Below are 13,100 nucleotides of genomic sequence, written 5' to 3'. Positions count from 1 at the left end.
TGCTTCATGGAATCTGCATGGAACCAGAAACAGGCAGCATCAGAGCAGAGCTGAGCTAGCTGGCACCATGTTAGATATAGCTAGCCTCGTAAAATCTACGTAGGGTTCCAGCTTAATTGTTGTTATCATTGCTGGTATCACTAAAACATTTGTTCGTGCCAAACATTGCTTAATGGAATCTGCATGGAATCAGAAACAAGCAGCATCACAGCTGAGCTAGCTAGCACCATGTTAGATATAGCTAGCCTCGTAAAATCTACGTAGGGTTCCAGCTTAATTGTTGTTATCATTGCTGGTATCACTAAAACATTTGTTTGTGCCAAACATTGCTTCATGGAATCTGCATGGAACCAGAAACAGGCAGCATCAGAGCAGAGCTGAGCTATCTGGCACCATGTTAGATATAGCTAGCCTCGTAAAATCTACGTAGGGTTTCATCTTAATTGTTGTTATCATTGCTGGTATCACTAAAACATTTGTTCGTGCCAAACATTGCTTCATGGAATCTGCATGGAACCAGAAACAGGCAGCATCAGAGCAGAGCTGAGCTAGCTGGCACCATGTTAGATATAGCTAGCCTCGTAAAATCTACGTAGGGTTCCAGCTTAATTGTTGTTATCATTGCTGGTATCACTAAAACATTTGTTAGTGCCAAACATTGCTTCATGGAATCTGCATGGAACCAGAAACAGGCAGCATCAGAGCAGAGCTGAGCTAGCTGGCACCATGTTAGATATAGCTAGCCTCGTAAAATCTACGTAGGGTTCCAGCTTAATTGTTGTTATCATTGCTGGTATCACTAAAACATTTGTTAGTGCCAAACATTGCTTCATGGAATCTGCATGGAACCAGAAACAGGCAGCATCAGAGCAGAGCTGAGCTAGCTGGCACCATGTTAGATATAGCTAGCCTCGTAAAATCTACGTAGGGTTCCAGCTTAATTGTTGTTATCATTGCTGGTATCACTAAAACATTTGTTCGTGCCAAACATTGCTTAATGGAATCTGCATGGAATCAGAATTGGTTGTGACTGAAGTGCAATGCCCCCTTTGTGTTTCAGGTTGAGGTGCGTGAGCTCCCCACAATCTACAGCAACCAGGAAGAGACTGATACAAGGGTGGTATTGTACCTCCATCATGCTGTGCCCTCGGATACAAGAATGCTGTGGTCAGAACACCTGACACAGATATCTTCATGATTCTTCTCCACCATGCTCATGCCATCAAGCTGACTGTATACCTGGATACGGGGTCAGGGAAACATCGACAACTTCTCAACCTCTCTGAGCTTGCAGAATCCCTGGGAGAAGACTACTGCGCCACTCTTCTTGGGTTCTATGTGTTCAGCGGAGAAGACTGTACCAGTGCCTTCAAAGGGAAGGGGAAGGTGGGGCCCTTGAAAAAGCTGGAGAAGAACCCCAGGTTTCACAAGGCGTTTAGTCAACTCGGTGACTACTGGACTCTCAAGCCTGAGGTGCTGAGGCAGTTGGAGCAATTCACCTGTCTGATGTATGGACAGAGTTGTGTCTTCAGTGAACGTCGTCCGTGCCAAGTTGCTACGCAAAATGGTTGGGGAAGACAATAAACTCACTTCCAGGTGTAAGGTCGACCTGGCTCGACTTCCTCCATGCCACTCTGCTCTGAAGCCGCACGTCCAACGTGTGAACCACCGTGTCGCCTTGTACAAGCGAGCTGATGAAGCTATTCTGGAAAAGCCAAAACCCTATGATGAGGGGCAAGGATGGATGAGGACTGATGAAGGAGTGTTGAAACCAGTATGGTCCTGCGGTCCTGTCCTACCAACCTCGCTAGTTGATCTCCTGGACACTGGAGAGCGTGAACAGGAAGAGGAGGAGGACGAGGAAGGAGAGGACGAGTTGGACTCTGACGATTTCATTGAAAACGATGATGAGTGATTCATAGTGGAGAAGCATTTACCTGACTGTTTATCTGGAATGGGAAAGAGAAGAGTTCTATTATGATGTTTGACCCTTGTACTACAAAATAAATAAACATTGGTTAAAAACACAACATCTGTCTAGACACCTTAATTGTTCAGTTATCTGCAATATTGCCTGAGATATAGTGAAACTATATTTTTCGATAATGGCGGCACTAATTTGCATAAAAATAATACGTGGGACATTTCGACAACTTTTTAACATAGCTCATCATTTTCTACACAATTTTTCCAATCTAGAAACACTGATTAGAAGTATATTTCCGGGGGGTTCATGATACCCCCCCTCTTCCTACTGGACTACTCACTCTACCACATAGTCCAACAAATGTGCAGATTCACGTTTAACCTTATGCTCCCTCCAAATTGTCTGCCCATTGCTTCAAGAACTTGAGTAAACTCCCTTCTTTGTCCTTTGTCCCACTCTCCCTGATGGTGATCCTCAAATGGCACTTCTGACATAATTTGTAGACAACACCTTTCAAAATCCAAATGACTCATTTTCAACCAGAAAATCCAGCTCAATTAGACACAATGTACATAATTCCACTGCCCACATATAAACATCAAATACTCAGGATGTATTAGTCACATTAGAACCCAAGGCCTGTCGTATTAATGTTTCTCTTCTTCATTATCAGTGATGTAGTCAATTTGTCAGTTCCAAGGGTTAATTATTTAATTCTGAATAACTCAGCCTCAGATTATTCTCACCATCATCAAACCACTCAGGATGCACTGTAGTCACATTGGCACTTGTATCCACTTGGCATAGCAAGCCTTCCTATTGAATGTGCCACCTTCTTTGGCCATTCAACTTCAGTATTAGTCTCCACCACTTTATTAGGTTTTTATTATTATTATTATTATTATTATTATTATTATTACTCAAACAGGAAACGTATACTGTTTTTAAGGCCATCACAAAGGACAAAAACAACAGGCATGAAGAACTAATGTGATGTGTTAGACAAGGAGGTGTAAAAGACGCTTCATCAACGACGGTAAACTTCTGAACTTTTATTTTTTCTACAACCTTTAAAATCTTTATTTTATTTCATTGAGTGAGCTATAGACTTGAACACGAGAACACAAATCGCCATTTTGGCACTTTTAAAACCCTTTTGTGTAGCAGTAGTCGGACAAAATATTACGGCATTTTACATCATCACGGCCAATCAAATTTGCTGCTCGTAGACCCCGCCCATGTCCTTGTTTCTCAAGACTGCATGGGGTAAGGTGTTCTATGAACTCTACTTATTCTTGCAAGGGCACAGCATGCCACTGATGCAGTGCCCCCTGTAGGTTAGAGCAGGAATTGTTTTGATGAATTTGGCTCGGGTGCCAGATAGCTCACTCACACGGTGAATACTTAGCTTTATTGTTTTTTACAATCCCATATGGAAGCAGTCTCCAACTTACCTTCTGGATGCAGCTGCACATACTGACCCTCGTCTCCTCCCCAATCGGTTTTAGTGTTGTTGTACACACTCACGTGGTGCACAGCTCCAGAACACAATCGTCCCTCTCTGAACCTCTTGCAGCGATCCAACACATCATGCTAACAACGCAGATTTTCAAACCCACATTCATTAACTTCCAGAAATCATTCTGGAATAACCACGCACTCATTATTATTCTTCTTCTCCACCACCTCATACCCTATGGGAGCCTCCACAAGTCCACCAACCCAGAGCATCACTGGCCCAAACACAGTTGTGACATTCACATGGACCTTAATAGCAATCAACTCTGGTGCGAGTGTTACAGATGCGAACAGGTCTAAGCTTCATTCCCAACTCAATTGTTTCACCCCCTGTTCTCTCATCTATGGAACCTTCAGCCTGAATCCGTCAGTTTGTGCTCTTCCCTCCAGTCCTGCAAGACTGCAGTCGATCGCCACCTCATGCTGTCTCCCATACTCACTCCTTAGTTTATGTACACTCGTGGACCCATACCTCCTTTTTCACATGCCTGACACTCCACTCCATTGGCTTTGGTGCGTGTTCTCCAACTTTTCCCCTATGACAGTCTGTTGACCCTCTAATGCTATTCACTCCTCCATGAGCATGAATAAACTCCTGTATCAACTTGGCAGGGTTTCTTCAGCTATGACACTGAGCCAAAGACTTGCTCTTGTAAATTACATCCATTTAGTATTCACATGATTGTAAATGGACTCTCTGTTGTTACTCCGAACACTTTCTCCATTTCAAAAAAGTACATGTTATTTTGGAATCACATGTATCAGAGTCAGATATGACTTCAGAGGGAGGTGAACTTGTAACGAGACTACCGTTCTCAAAAGTAGGACGATAATGGAATTCAGTAGAGCACATACCTCCACCAGGCTGAACAGTTTACGATTCTTGAAAATCAGCTAACATCAAAGCATTACACAAAAAAGGTGCAAATACAGATCCTAGCAACTACAGACCAATCAGCCTTCTCCCAATTATCAGCAAGGTCGTGGAATCCATCATCATGGTTGACATGAAATCCTTCCTTTTCTCCAATAATCTAATTTTAGATCACCAAATTGTTTTCAGACCAGGTCACTCCACCTTGGACATGTTGCTTCTACTCATGCAACAATGAATGGAGGCCCTCAATATCAGACATGAGATCAGGGTCGTCTCTCTTGACATATCTCGAGCTTTCGATACAGTCTGGCATCCTTGCTCTCCAAACTGTCTGTCTATGGAATCCAAGGTCAACTCCACTCTTGGATTACTGACTTCCCCCACTCTCGTATCCAACGAGTGGCTCTCAACGGAACCCTTTATTTTCCTCTCCCTGTCAAGGCTGGAGTACTTCAAGGCAATGTTCTCCACCCCATCATATTCCTCATATTCATGAATGATCTCACTGACTCACTGGAAAATGAATGTATTTGCTGATGACTTCACTCTCTATCGTGACATCCCTCATCCTTCTGACAGACAGCCAGCAGCCTCTTCCCTCTCCTCAGACCTTGACAAAATCACAAACTGGCCAAACTCTTGCAACATGTCTTTCAATCCCGAGAAATCTCCGTGTGTGTCTCTGCCTCTCTTTCTCTTTCTCTTTCTCGCTCTCTCTCTCTCCCCCTCTAAGGACTGTTCTGCCGACCCTCCCATCTACTTTCTCAACAACTGCCTCAAAGAGATCCAGCCACACAAACTCTTTGGTCTCACTCTCAGCTATGATTTCTCTTGGGCAAGCCACATTTCAAATTTGACCTCGAAAGCCAGACGCCGACTGGGAATCCTTCATCGTACAAAGTCCTTCCTTGGCACACCTGAACTCCTATCCCCCTACAAGGCCTTCATCCACAGCTTGATAGAATACTGCTCTCCTCTCTGGGCTGGCTCCCGTGCCTCACATCTTGCTCAGCTTGATGCAGTGGAATCCGAGGCTTTCAGGATCATTGGTGTCTCTCGCAATGAAGCTGCGTTTATAGGCAGTAGGCGGTAGGCCACTTGGCCATTGCTGACAGGTCAGTGGTCTTTCTGTCTTCTTCCGCCTGATTTCTGGGCTTGAACCTCTTCCCTCTCCATGTTCTTTTCCCCTTCCTCCACTCCCTCCCACCCCACCACCCCCACTATCCCCCGCCAAACATCTGCAAGTTGCATGCAGTCCACCAGCAACCCCCTCCTCATCAAACTGCCGAAATCCAGAACCACTGCTCACCTCCACCAATTTATTCCTCACTTTTCCCACCTGTGGACCCTTTCACATTCACTTCGGGTCTTCAAGCCAGCCCATTCACCACCATCTCTGGCTATCCAAAAGCATGACCTTTTCTACACCTGCTAAACCACTCCCACCCCTCCCAAAACTTTCCTTACGTATCCATCTTGTCCACCCCTTACGGCTTACATTATCCCCTAACCCTCATTGTTACGTACCTGCATCCCTTGATTGTACATTTCCACCTACCTTCTTCCTCATCGCTGCTATTTGTTTCCCCTTTCTCCTGCTGTTCCCTTTGTTATGTTGTGTCCTGATCTTTTCTGTCATAGTTCTTCCACGAAACGAGACCATGTAAAAACAAAAATTGGAGCCCACTGGTAGGCCGGATCTGCATCACCAAAATCGAATCGGCTTGGTATTGTCACCTACCAAACTCACCCATCAAGGTTTGTCATAATCCGTCCAAAGGTCTTTGAGATATCACACTATACAGTATATCGTTTTTGGTCCTATCTCTCAATGGTGAAGAATCACTTAAAAATAATTCGTATCTGGATTCAAATCTGAATCTTCACCAACATATAATCAGCTCTGATACACCGAACATATCCACCAAATTTCGTCTAAATCCGTCCATAACCTTTCGAGATATTGATGACACACAAACATAGGTGAAAACATAACCTCCGTCCACCTTAGGTGGCGGAGGTAAATATTAGGTAGGCTACCATAGACCAATCTGTACCAAGGTTTCATTTGTTTTCAAAATAAATATATGATGCCCCTTCCAGTTCAATTAAAAACAATAAAGTTCAATACATTTTAGAACATTAAAATCATTTAATTTTGTTAACGGGGAGCAATGTGTTTAGAATCTTCCTGAGCCTCAATCAAAGATCCCCGTACCTTCATCTGGAGCCTCGGGTCAGTGATCAGAGTTTTGAGGACCTCAAGGTCCATTATCCGTACAGTTTTGATCACTACAGCAGCACGTGTAGCACATTCTGATCCCACAGCATTCATGTCTCGTGAAGGACACGTTCGCTTGCATTCCTGGTTTTGGATTAAATGGTTTAAAGAAAGATGGGTGCACATAATAAAAAGACAGAAATTGACTTGGATGAAATCAAGTGATTTGGATATGAGATGAGTGTCGAAAATAACCTTGGTATTAACGATACTGGCATGCCATGAATCCGTAGCGTGCTCGCACAAAGGACGAGAGCAAAGTGCACGGGAGTTTTCCCAGTGGAACAGGTCTCTGCTAGTGATGTTGGGCTCAGCCTTCTTGTACATATCCAAAACCTGTGGGTTGATGTGCAAAAAAAAAGCAACGCGTGAAGCTTGAGAGATAGGCATATTTAAATACGAACACCATTTTAGGATTATTGGTAGAAGGGGGTGAGATCAGCATGAGAAACAAGAATGACCGCACTGTGGTCACAACCTGCGACAAAATCCAGTAACGGGCCGATTTGGAAACGCACATTTAAAGCACTTTGGGAAGATGAACAGCGTGATTGGGAAACACATTTAATGCACTATTAAAATATTAACTTGACACCTCTTATCCATGTCACCCTCCACCACAGTTAATCAGAATGAGCTTAATCGTCAAACGGTTACGGATTGTTTAACCTCGATATAGAGCTGTTCAAAAACTACGTAACGCCATTTTTTAGTGAGGTGAGTACCGTGCGTGCAGACAGGCTTTATTGATTCAATTAAAATAAACTAAACGTTTTAAAGGCGGTAGAAAAACAAAACAAAACATTGAATTGGTCGTTCACTGCCGTTGATGCACCCTCTTTAACACCACCTTATTCAACACATTGAATTAGTTATTTGTGCCTGTTGTTTTTGTCCTTTATGGCATCCAAAAAACAATACTTTTCCTATTTGAAATGATTTTCAATTTTGTTTGACTGCCAGACTGACAGACAGACTGAAGCAATTGCTTTACCACAGGTGTGCATGCATGCTCAGGAAGAGACTCCATACAATTTGCCAAATTCAAAGCCAGAGAACTGCCAAACTGCAGCTTCATGTTCCGATTCGTGTTCTACAGTGTTCAAAATGTCCAAGTCTGTGTTCTGGTAGACATAAAACTCAACTGAAATTAAGTAGTTCCTTGATCATCGACTGACGATCAACAGACAGATGTGATGGTCAGACAGACAAAGTGAACCAATTGCTTAACCACTATGCAAGCTGGGTAACTGACCCAGGGTAGAGGGGTGGGGCTGATAACTCCTGGAGGGGTGTGGGAATAACAACAAAAACAACAACACACTTGCAACAAATTAGTGTCTGGAATACACCAGCAAGGCGGAGCATGACATTCGTCGACGTAGTGCAGTATAGAAGAAACACTTGACGAAAGATACATTATTGTAGGAACTAGCGTGACTCGGCGCGCTCCGCGTGCCTCACCACACGTCGTTTCAGAGGGGTAGGCATCTTTGACCATTTCGGTGTCTTTTGGGTTTCGTGGTGTTTTGGGTCTTCAGGGCCATTTGGGTCTTCAGGGTCTTTTGGATCCTCTGGGCCTTTTGGGTCTTTTGGGTCTTTGGAATGTTTTGGGTTTTCTGGGTGTTTTGGATCTTTGGGGCGTTTTGGGTCTTCGGGGCGTTTTGGGTCTTCGGGGCGTTTTGGGTCTTCGGGGCGTTTTGGGTCTTCGGGGTGTTTTCGATCTTCAGGGTGTTTTGGGTCTTTGGGGTGTTTTGGGTCTTCGGGCTGTTTTTAGTCTTCGGGGTGTTTTTGGGTCTTCGGGGTGTTTTGGGTCTTTGGGGTGTTTTGGGTCTTCTGGGTGTTTTGGGTCTTCGGGGTGTTTTGGGTCTTTGGGGTGTTTTGGGTCTCCGGGGTGTTTTGGGTCTTCGGGGTGCTTTGGGTCTTCGGGGTGTTTTGGGTTTTCTGGGTGTTTTGGGTTTTCTGGGTGTTTTGGATCTTCGGGGTGTTTTGGGTCTTCGGGGTGTTTTGAGTCTTCGGGGTGTTTTGGGTCTTCCGGGTGTTTTGGGTCTTCGGGGTGTTTTGGGTCTTCGGGGTGTTTTGGGTCTTCTGGGTGTTTTGGGTCTTCGGGGTGTTTTGGGTTTTTGGGTATTCAGGGTCTTTTTGAGCCTCAGGGCCTTGAAGGGTATTTTGGGTGTTTTGGGTCTTTGGGGTCTGAAGGGTCTTGGGGGAATTAAAGGGTCGTCAAAGGTCTGGGGGTTCTCAGCAGTCTTAACGCAATTAAGAGGGTGGTAATTTTATTTGAAGAAGAAGAAGACGTTATCGTCGCATATAAACATAGCGACATACATAACCATGTACGTTTGCTCTATTATAATAAGAAGATGTAGAGGGAGATGAAGATACATTTTTGTAGAAGGAGAGTCGAAGTAGAAACAAAATACATTTCCCTTTCCAAGAGGAGCTTAGTTTCTGTATGAAAGATTCTATAATAATGAGTTATTATCGGCAGTGAAGATGAGCGAGAGTAAAGCATAGTTGGGAATGTACTCGCCACACTTTGGGTTCACAGGCAAATTAACAAACAAGATATGGAATGTGTGAAATACCCTGTTGTGATGGTCACCACAAAATAGATAATATTGTCTTTGAAGTCCTATTAAAAATTGTGCTATTTCAATAGAGTGGGATTAATGTACACTAGCAACAGTACCCGCCCTACGGCGGGTCTTCAATTGGGAGGCCCAAATGAAAAGGTCAAATATCAGAAATTTAAGGCTTTTTTATTTTAAACGATTCATATAAACATCCGTTGAATCATATCACACGCAAATCATCAAAATCTAAACAATACATGGCTAAACAGTACATGGACGATCACGTACCACGTACGTCTCACGTCTCGCTCGCTCTCATGTTGTCCCGATAATGATCCTTCCGCAGGTTCACCTACGAAAACCTTGTTACGACTTTTACTTCCTCTAGACAGTCAAGTTCGCTCATCTTTTCGGTGCACCGGCACGAGCCGAGAACGGCCCGTGCAGGGTCTGATCCGAGGATCTCATCAAACCGTCCGATCGGTAGTAGCGACGGGCGGTGTGTACAAAGGGCAGGGACTTAATCAACGCAAGCTGATGACTCGCGCTTACTGGGAATTCCTCGTTCGTGGGACACTGTCTCAAGCCCCAGTCCCCATCACAGATGGGGCTCAGCGGTTTACCCAAGCATGACGGCGAAGGGCAAGGTACACGCTGGCCCGTCCAGTGTAGCGCGCATGCGGCCCCGGATATCGAAGGGCATTAAACGTTCATTAAACATTAAACGTTCATTAAAGGATTACGAAACGAAAAACATTACGAAATTACGTTCACACCGTCACGTCAAACACTACTGTGAACACATACATCGTCACAATGAGAACATCGTCACAATGAACGTTATGCGAACGCGAATGCTATGCGGGAGTCCAAACCTGAGAATGCTGGAGACCAAAGCTGAAATTGGGAAAACTAAATGCCTATTTTACTCCCAGGGGTCCCAGGATTACCCACCCAAAATATCTTTGCGATGGGTTCTGTAGTTTTTACGGAACCTTCGAACAGACAGATGGATATTTGGTGAATTATAGCAAGATAAGAGTAGAGTGCATGGAAAAGTGACAAGGATATTGAAGTGATACTTTTCCACGGATGGAAGAGCAATGTGACAGAGGGAACAAAGCCAAGATAATGGTGGTGGTGAGATGTATATAATGGTAACGTGAAATGTAAGTGCATTGCTTGATTGATGCCCAGGAGGGAAGTCCCTGGAGGAAAGAAGGAAGTTCCATAAACAGGAGAAAAGATGCACAAAGCAGTAGAAGTGGGTGGAAAGCTGGGATTGTTAGAGATTCACTCGGAGCTAGGGAAACTGAATTCAGCCCAAAATATTTATCATCGTGCAACAGAATCGTCATGAAATACCCAGCTGACTCCATAATGATCATTTTGAGAGGGGGTGATGTGCCTGCTCTACCTGGTCTGATTCGCAAGTGGAGCTAATGCACACTGTGTATGATGCCTAAATGCCCTCATGTCCACCTATAATGGCCACGAAACAAAGTAAACTGACAGAGAAACCGATAGCTTTGGATAAGACACAGATGTGATGGGCTAAATGGTCTATACACTATGGAGATGGCGCAAAAAACAGGAGAGAACTGGTTCGGCACTCGATAGAGTGCACATCTCCACCAGGTTGAACAGTTTACGTTTTGGATCCCACTGATAGGCCGGATTTGCATTCGGACATGAACCAAAATCTAATCGGCTTGTTCTTGTCACCGACCCAACTCATCCACCAAGTATTGTAATAACCCATCCACAACTTATTTTTTTATGGCGTAGCCCATAGGGCAAAGCCGTCTAGAACAGTGTTTGGCCGTTTGTATGTATGTATGTATGTATGTATGTATGTATGTATGTATGTATGTATGTATGTATGTATGTATGTATGTACAGTCACGTGAAAAAGTAAGTACACCCCATGTAAAGTTTTGACTTTTTCAACATATTTCAACATACAGCTATTTGATCTTCATTTCAACATTATTGATAGATAAAGGTGATATAATATAACAAATATCATGAAACATTTACATTTTGTAGTCCATTGTATAATTTAAATAAACATAAATGCAAATTTCGCATGTGGAAAAAGTAAGTACACCCCTACATTTATCACTACTTCAAATACCTAAAATTAGAATCAGGTGCACCAGCTCAGGTGCAAATGATGAGAACATCGTTGGAGAGGATCTTGGAGGAACCTGTCTTATTTAAACCTCAGACATTTAGCTTGGTTTGCTCTTTGTTGTTGAAGTGTGCGGCGTCACTATGCCTCGATCAAAAGCGCTCTCTGAGGCCTTCAGAAAGCAGGTTATAGATGCCAAAGAGTCTGGGAAGGGATTTTAAAAGATCTCCAAACAATTTGAAATCAATCATTCGACTGTCTGGAAGATCATCTGCAAGTGGAGAAGATTCCAAACAACTGCCATCTTGTTCAGGCCAGGCTGCTCCAGCAAGTTCAGCCTGAGAGCAGACCGCAAGATGCTGAAAGAAGTCTCGAAGAACCCCAGAATGTCATCACGGGACCTACAGGTAGCTCTTGCCACTGTTGATGTCAAAGTGCACGAGTCTACCATTAGAAAGAGGCTGCACAAGTTTGATCTACATGGGAGGTGTGCCAGGAGGAAACCTTTGCTGTCCAGAAAGAACATCAGGGCAACACTAAAGTTTGCCAATGAGCAACTAGGCAAAGACCAGCACTTCTGGAACAATGTGCTCTGGACAGATGAGTCAAAGGTAGAGCTATTTGGCCACAGTACCAGAAGACATGTTTCGTGAAAACCAAAGACAGCATTTGACCACAAGAACCTGATACCAACTGTAAAGCATGGTGGTGGAAATATTATGGTTTGGGGCAGCTTTGCTGCATCAGGGCCTGGGCAGCTCACCATCATAGAATCCACTATGAATTCTTCATTGTACCAGAGGGTTCTTGAGGATAATGTGAGGACATCTGTCGGAAAGTTGAAGCTCAACCGAAGGTGGACCTTGCAACATGACAATGACCCTAAACATACCAGGAAATCCACCAAGGAATGGCTGAAAAGAAAGAAATGGAGGGTTCTGGAATGGCCAAGTCAAAGCCCGGATCTAAATCCCATCGAGATTTTGTGGGGGGATTTGAAACGAGCTGTGCATGCAAGAAACCCATCAAACATCGCACAGCTGAAAGAATTCTGCATGGAGGAGTGGGCAAAAATTTCTCCCAGTCGATGTCAGAGACTGGTAGACAGTTATAAGAAACGCCTACTTGAGGTTGTTTCTGCCAAAGGGGGAAATACCACCTATTAGAGCCAAGGGTGTACTTATTTTTTCCACATGCGAAATTTGCATTTATGTTTATTTAAATTATACAATGGACTACAACAAATGTAAATGTTTCATGATATTTGTTATATTATATCACCTTTATCTATCAATATTGTTGAAATGAAGATCAAATAGCTGTATGTTGAAATATCTTGAAAAAGTCAAAACTTTACATGGGGTGTACTTACATTTCCACGTGACTGTATCTATTATGTTCCCTCAAACGTATACCAATCAGAGCTGAGGATCTGGTCACATGACAGGGTGATGTGATTACGTCTGATGTCATTACGGCGGTACGGCTGCTGACTCTCCACACTCCGACATTTTCATTCCAATTTCGTTCAGGCCGAACATATCATCGAGCCTGTCATATATCACAATCGCCATGCTCTACCTTCACGTTTTTCATTCTGTGTGAAACACAAACAAACCGATTGTTAAAATGATCATCAAATATCGAAAGCATCGGCGTTACGTCTCTTCCAACAAAACGGTACGTATAGGCCTTAGGCTTCATGCCTCACCTTCGCCCGTTTCAGACAAATTAAGCCCAGGTTTCTTAATACAATAGTGTATTGTTTCATTAGTATCGTTTTCGTA

General features: G+C 43.6%; 2 protein-coding genes across 4 annotated transcripts in view; one reads left to right on the top strand and one right to left on the bottom strand.

Annotated features, from left to right (window-relative positions):
- FAXDC2 (fatty acid hydroxylase domain containing 2) overlaps positions 1–13,100 on the top strand; it is an 881,086-nt gene that overhangs the window by 393,206 nt on the left and 474,780 nt on the right. The window lies entirely within an intron of this gene.
- The window catches only part of LOC137437495 (carbohydrate sulfotransferase 7-like), a 35,673-nt gene that overhangs the window by 10,122 nt on the left and 12,451 nt on the right, over positions 1–13,100 (bottom strand). For both annotated transcript variants that reach the window (XM_068131864.2, XM_068131873.2), the window contains exons 4-5: positions 6,799–6,939; positions 6,541–6,687 (exon numbers count right to left, since the gene is read on the bottom strand). In XM_068131864.2, the coding sequence (XP_067987965.2) occupies positions 6,541–6,687; positions 6,799–6,939 (288 nt within the window). The remainder of the gene's footprint in view (positions 1–6,540; positions 6,688–6,798; positions 6,940–13,100) is intronic.

The sequence above is a fragment of the Myxine glutinosa genome, chromosome 1 (genome assembly GCF_964187855.1).
Source record: "Myxine glutinosa chromosome 1, kmMyxGlut1.1, whole genome shotgun sequence".
NCBI classification, from domain to species: Eukaryota; Metazoa; Chordata; class Myxini; order Myxiniformes; family Myxinidae; genus Myxine; species Myxine glutinosa.
The sequence above is the reverse complement of the archived record's forward strand: the minus strand, read 5'-3'. Positions and strand labels throughout refer to the sequence as shown.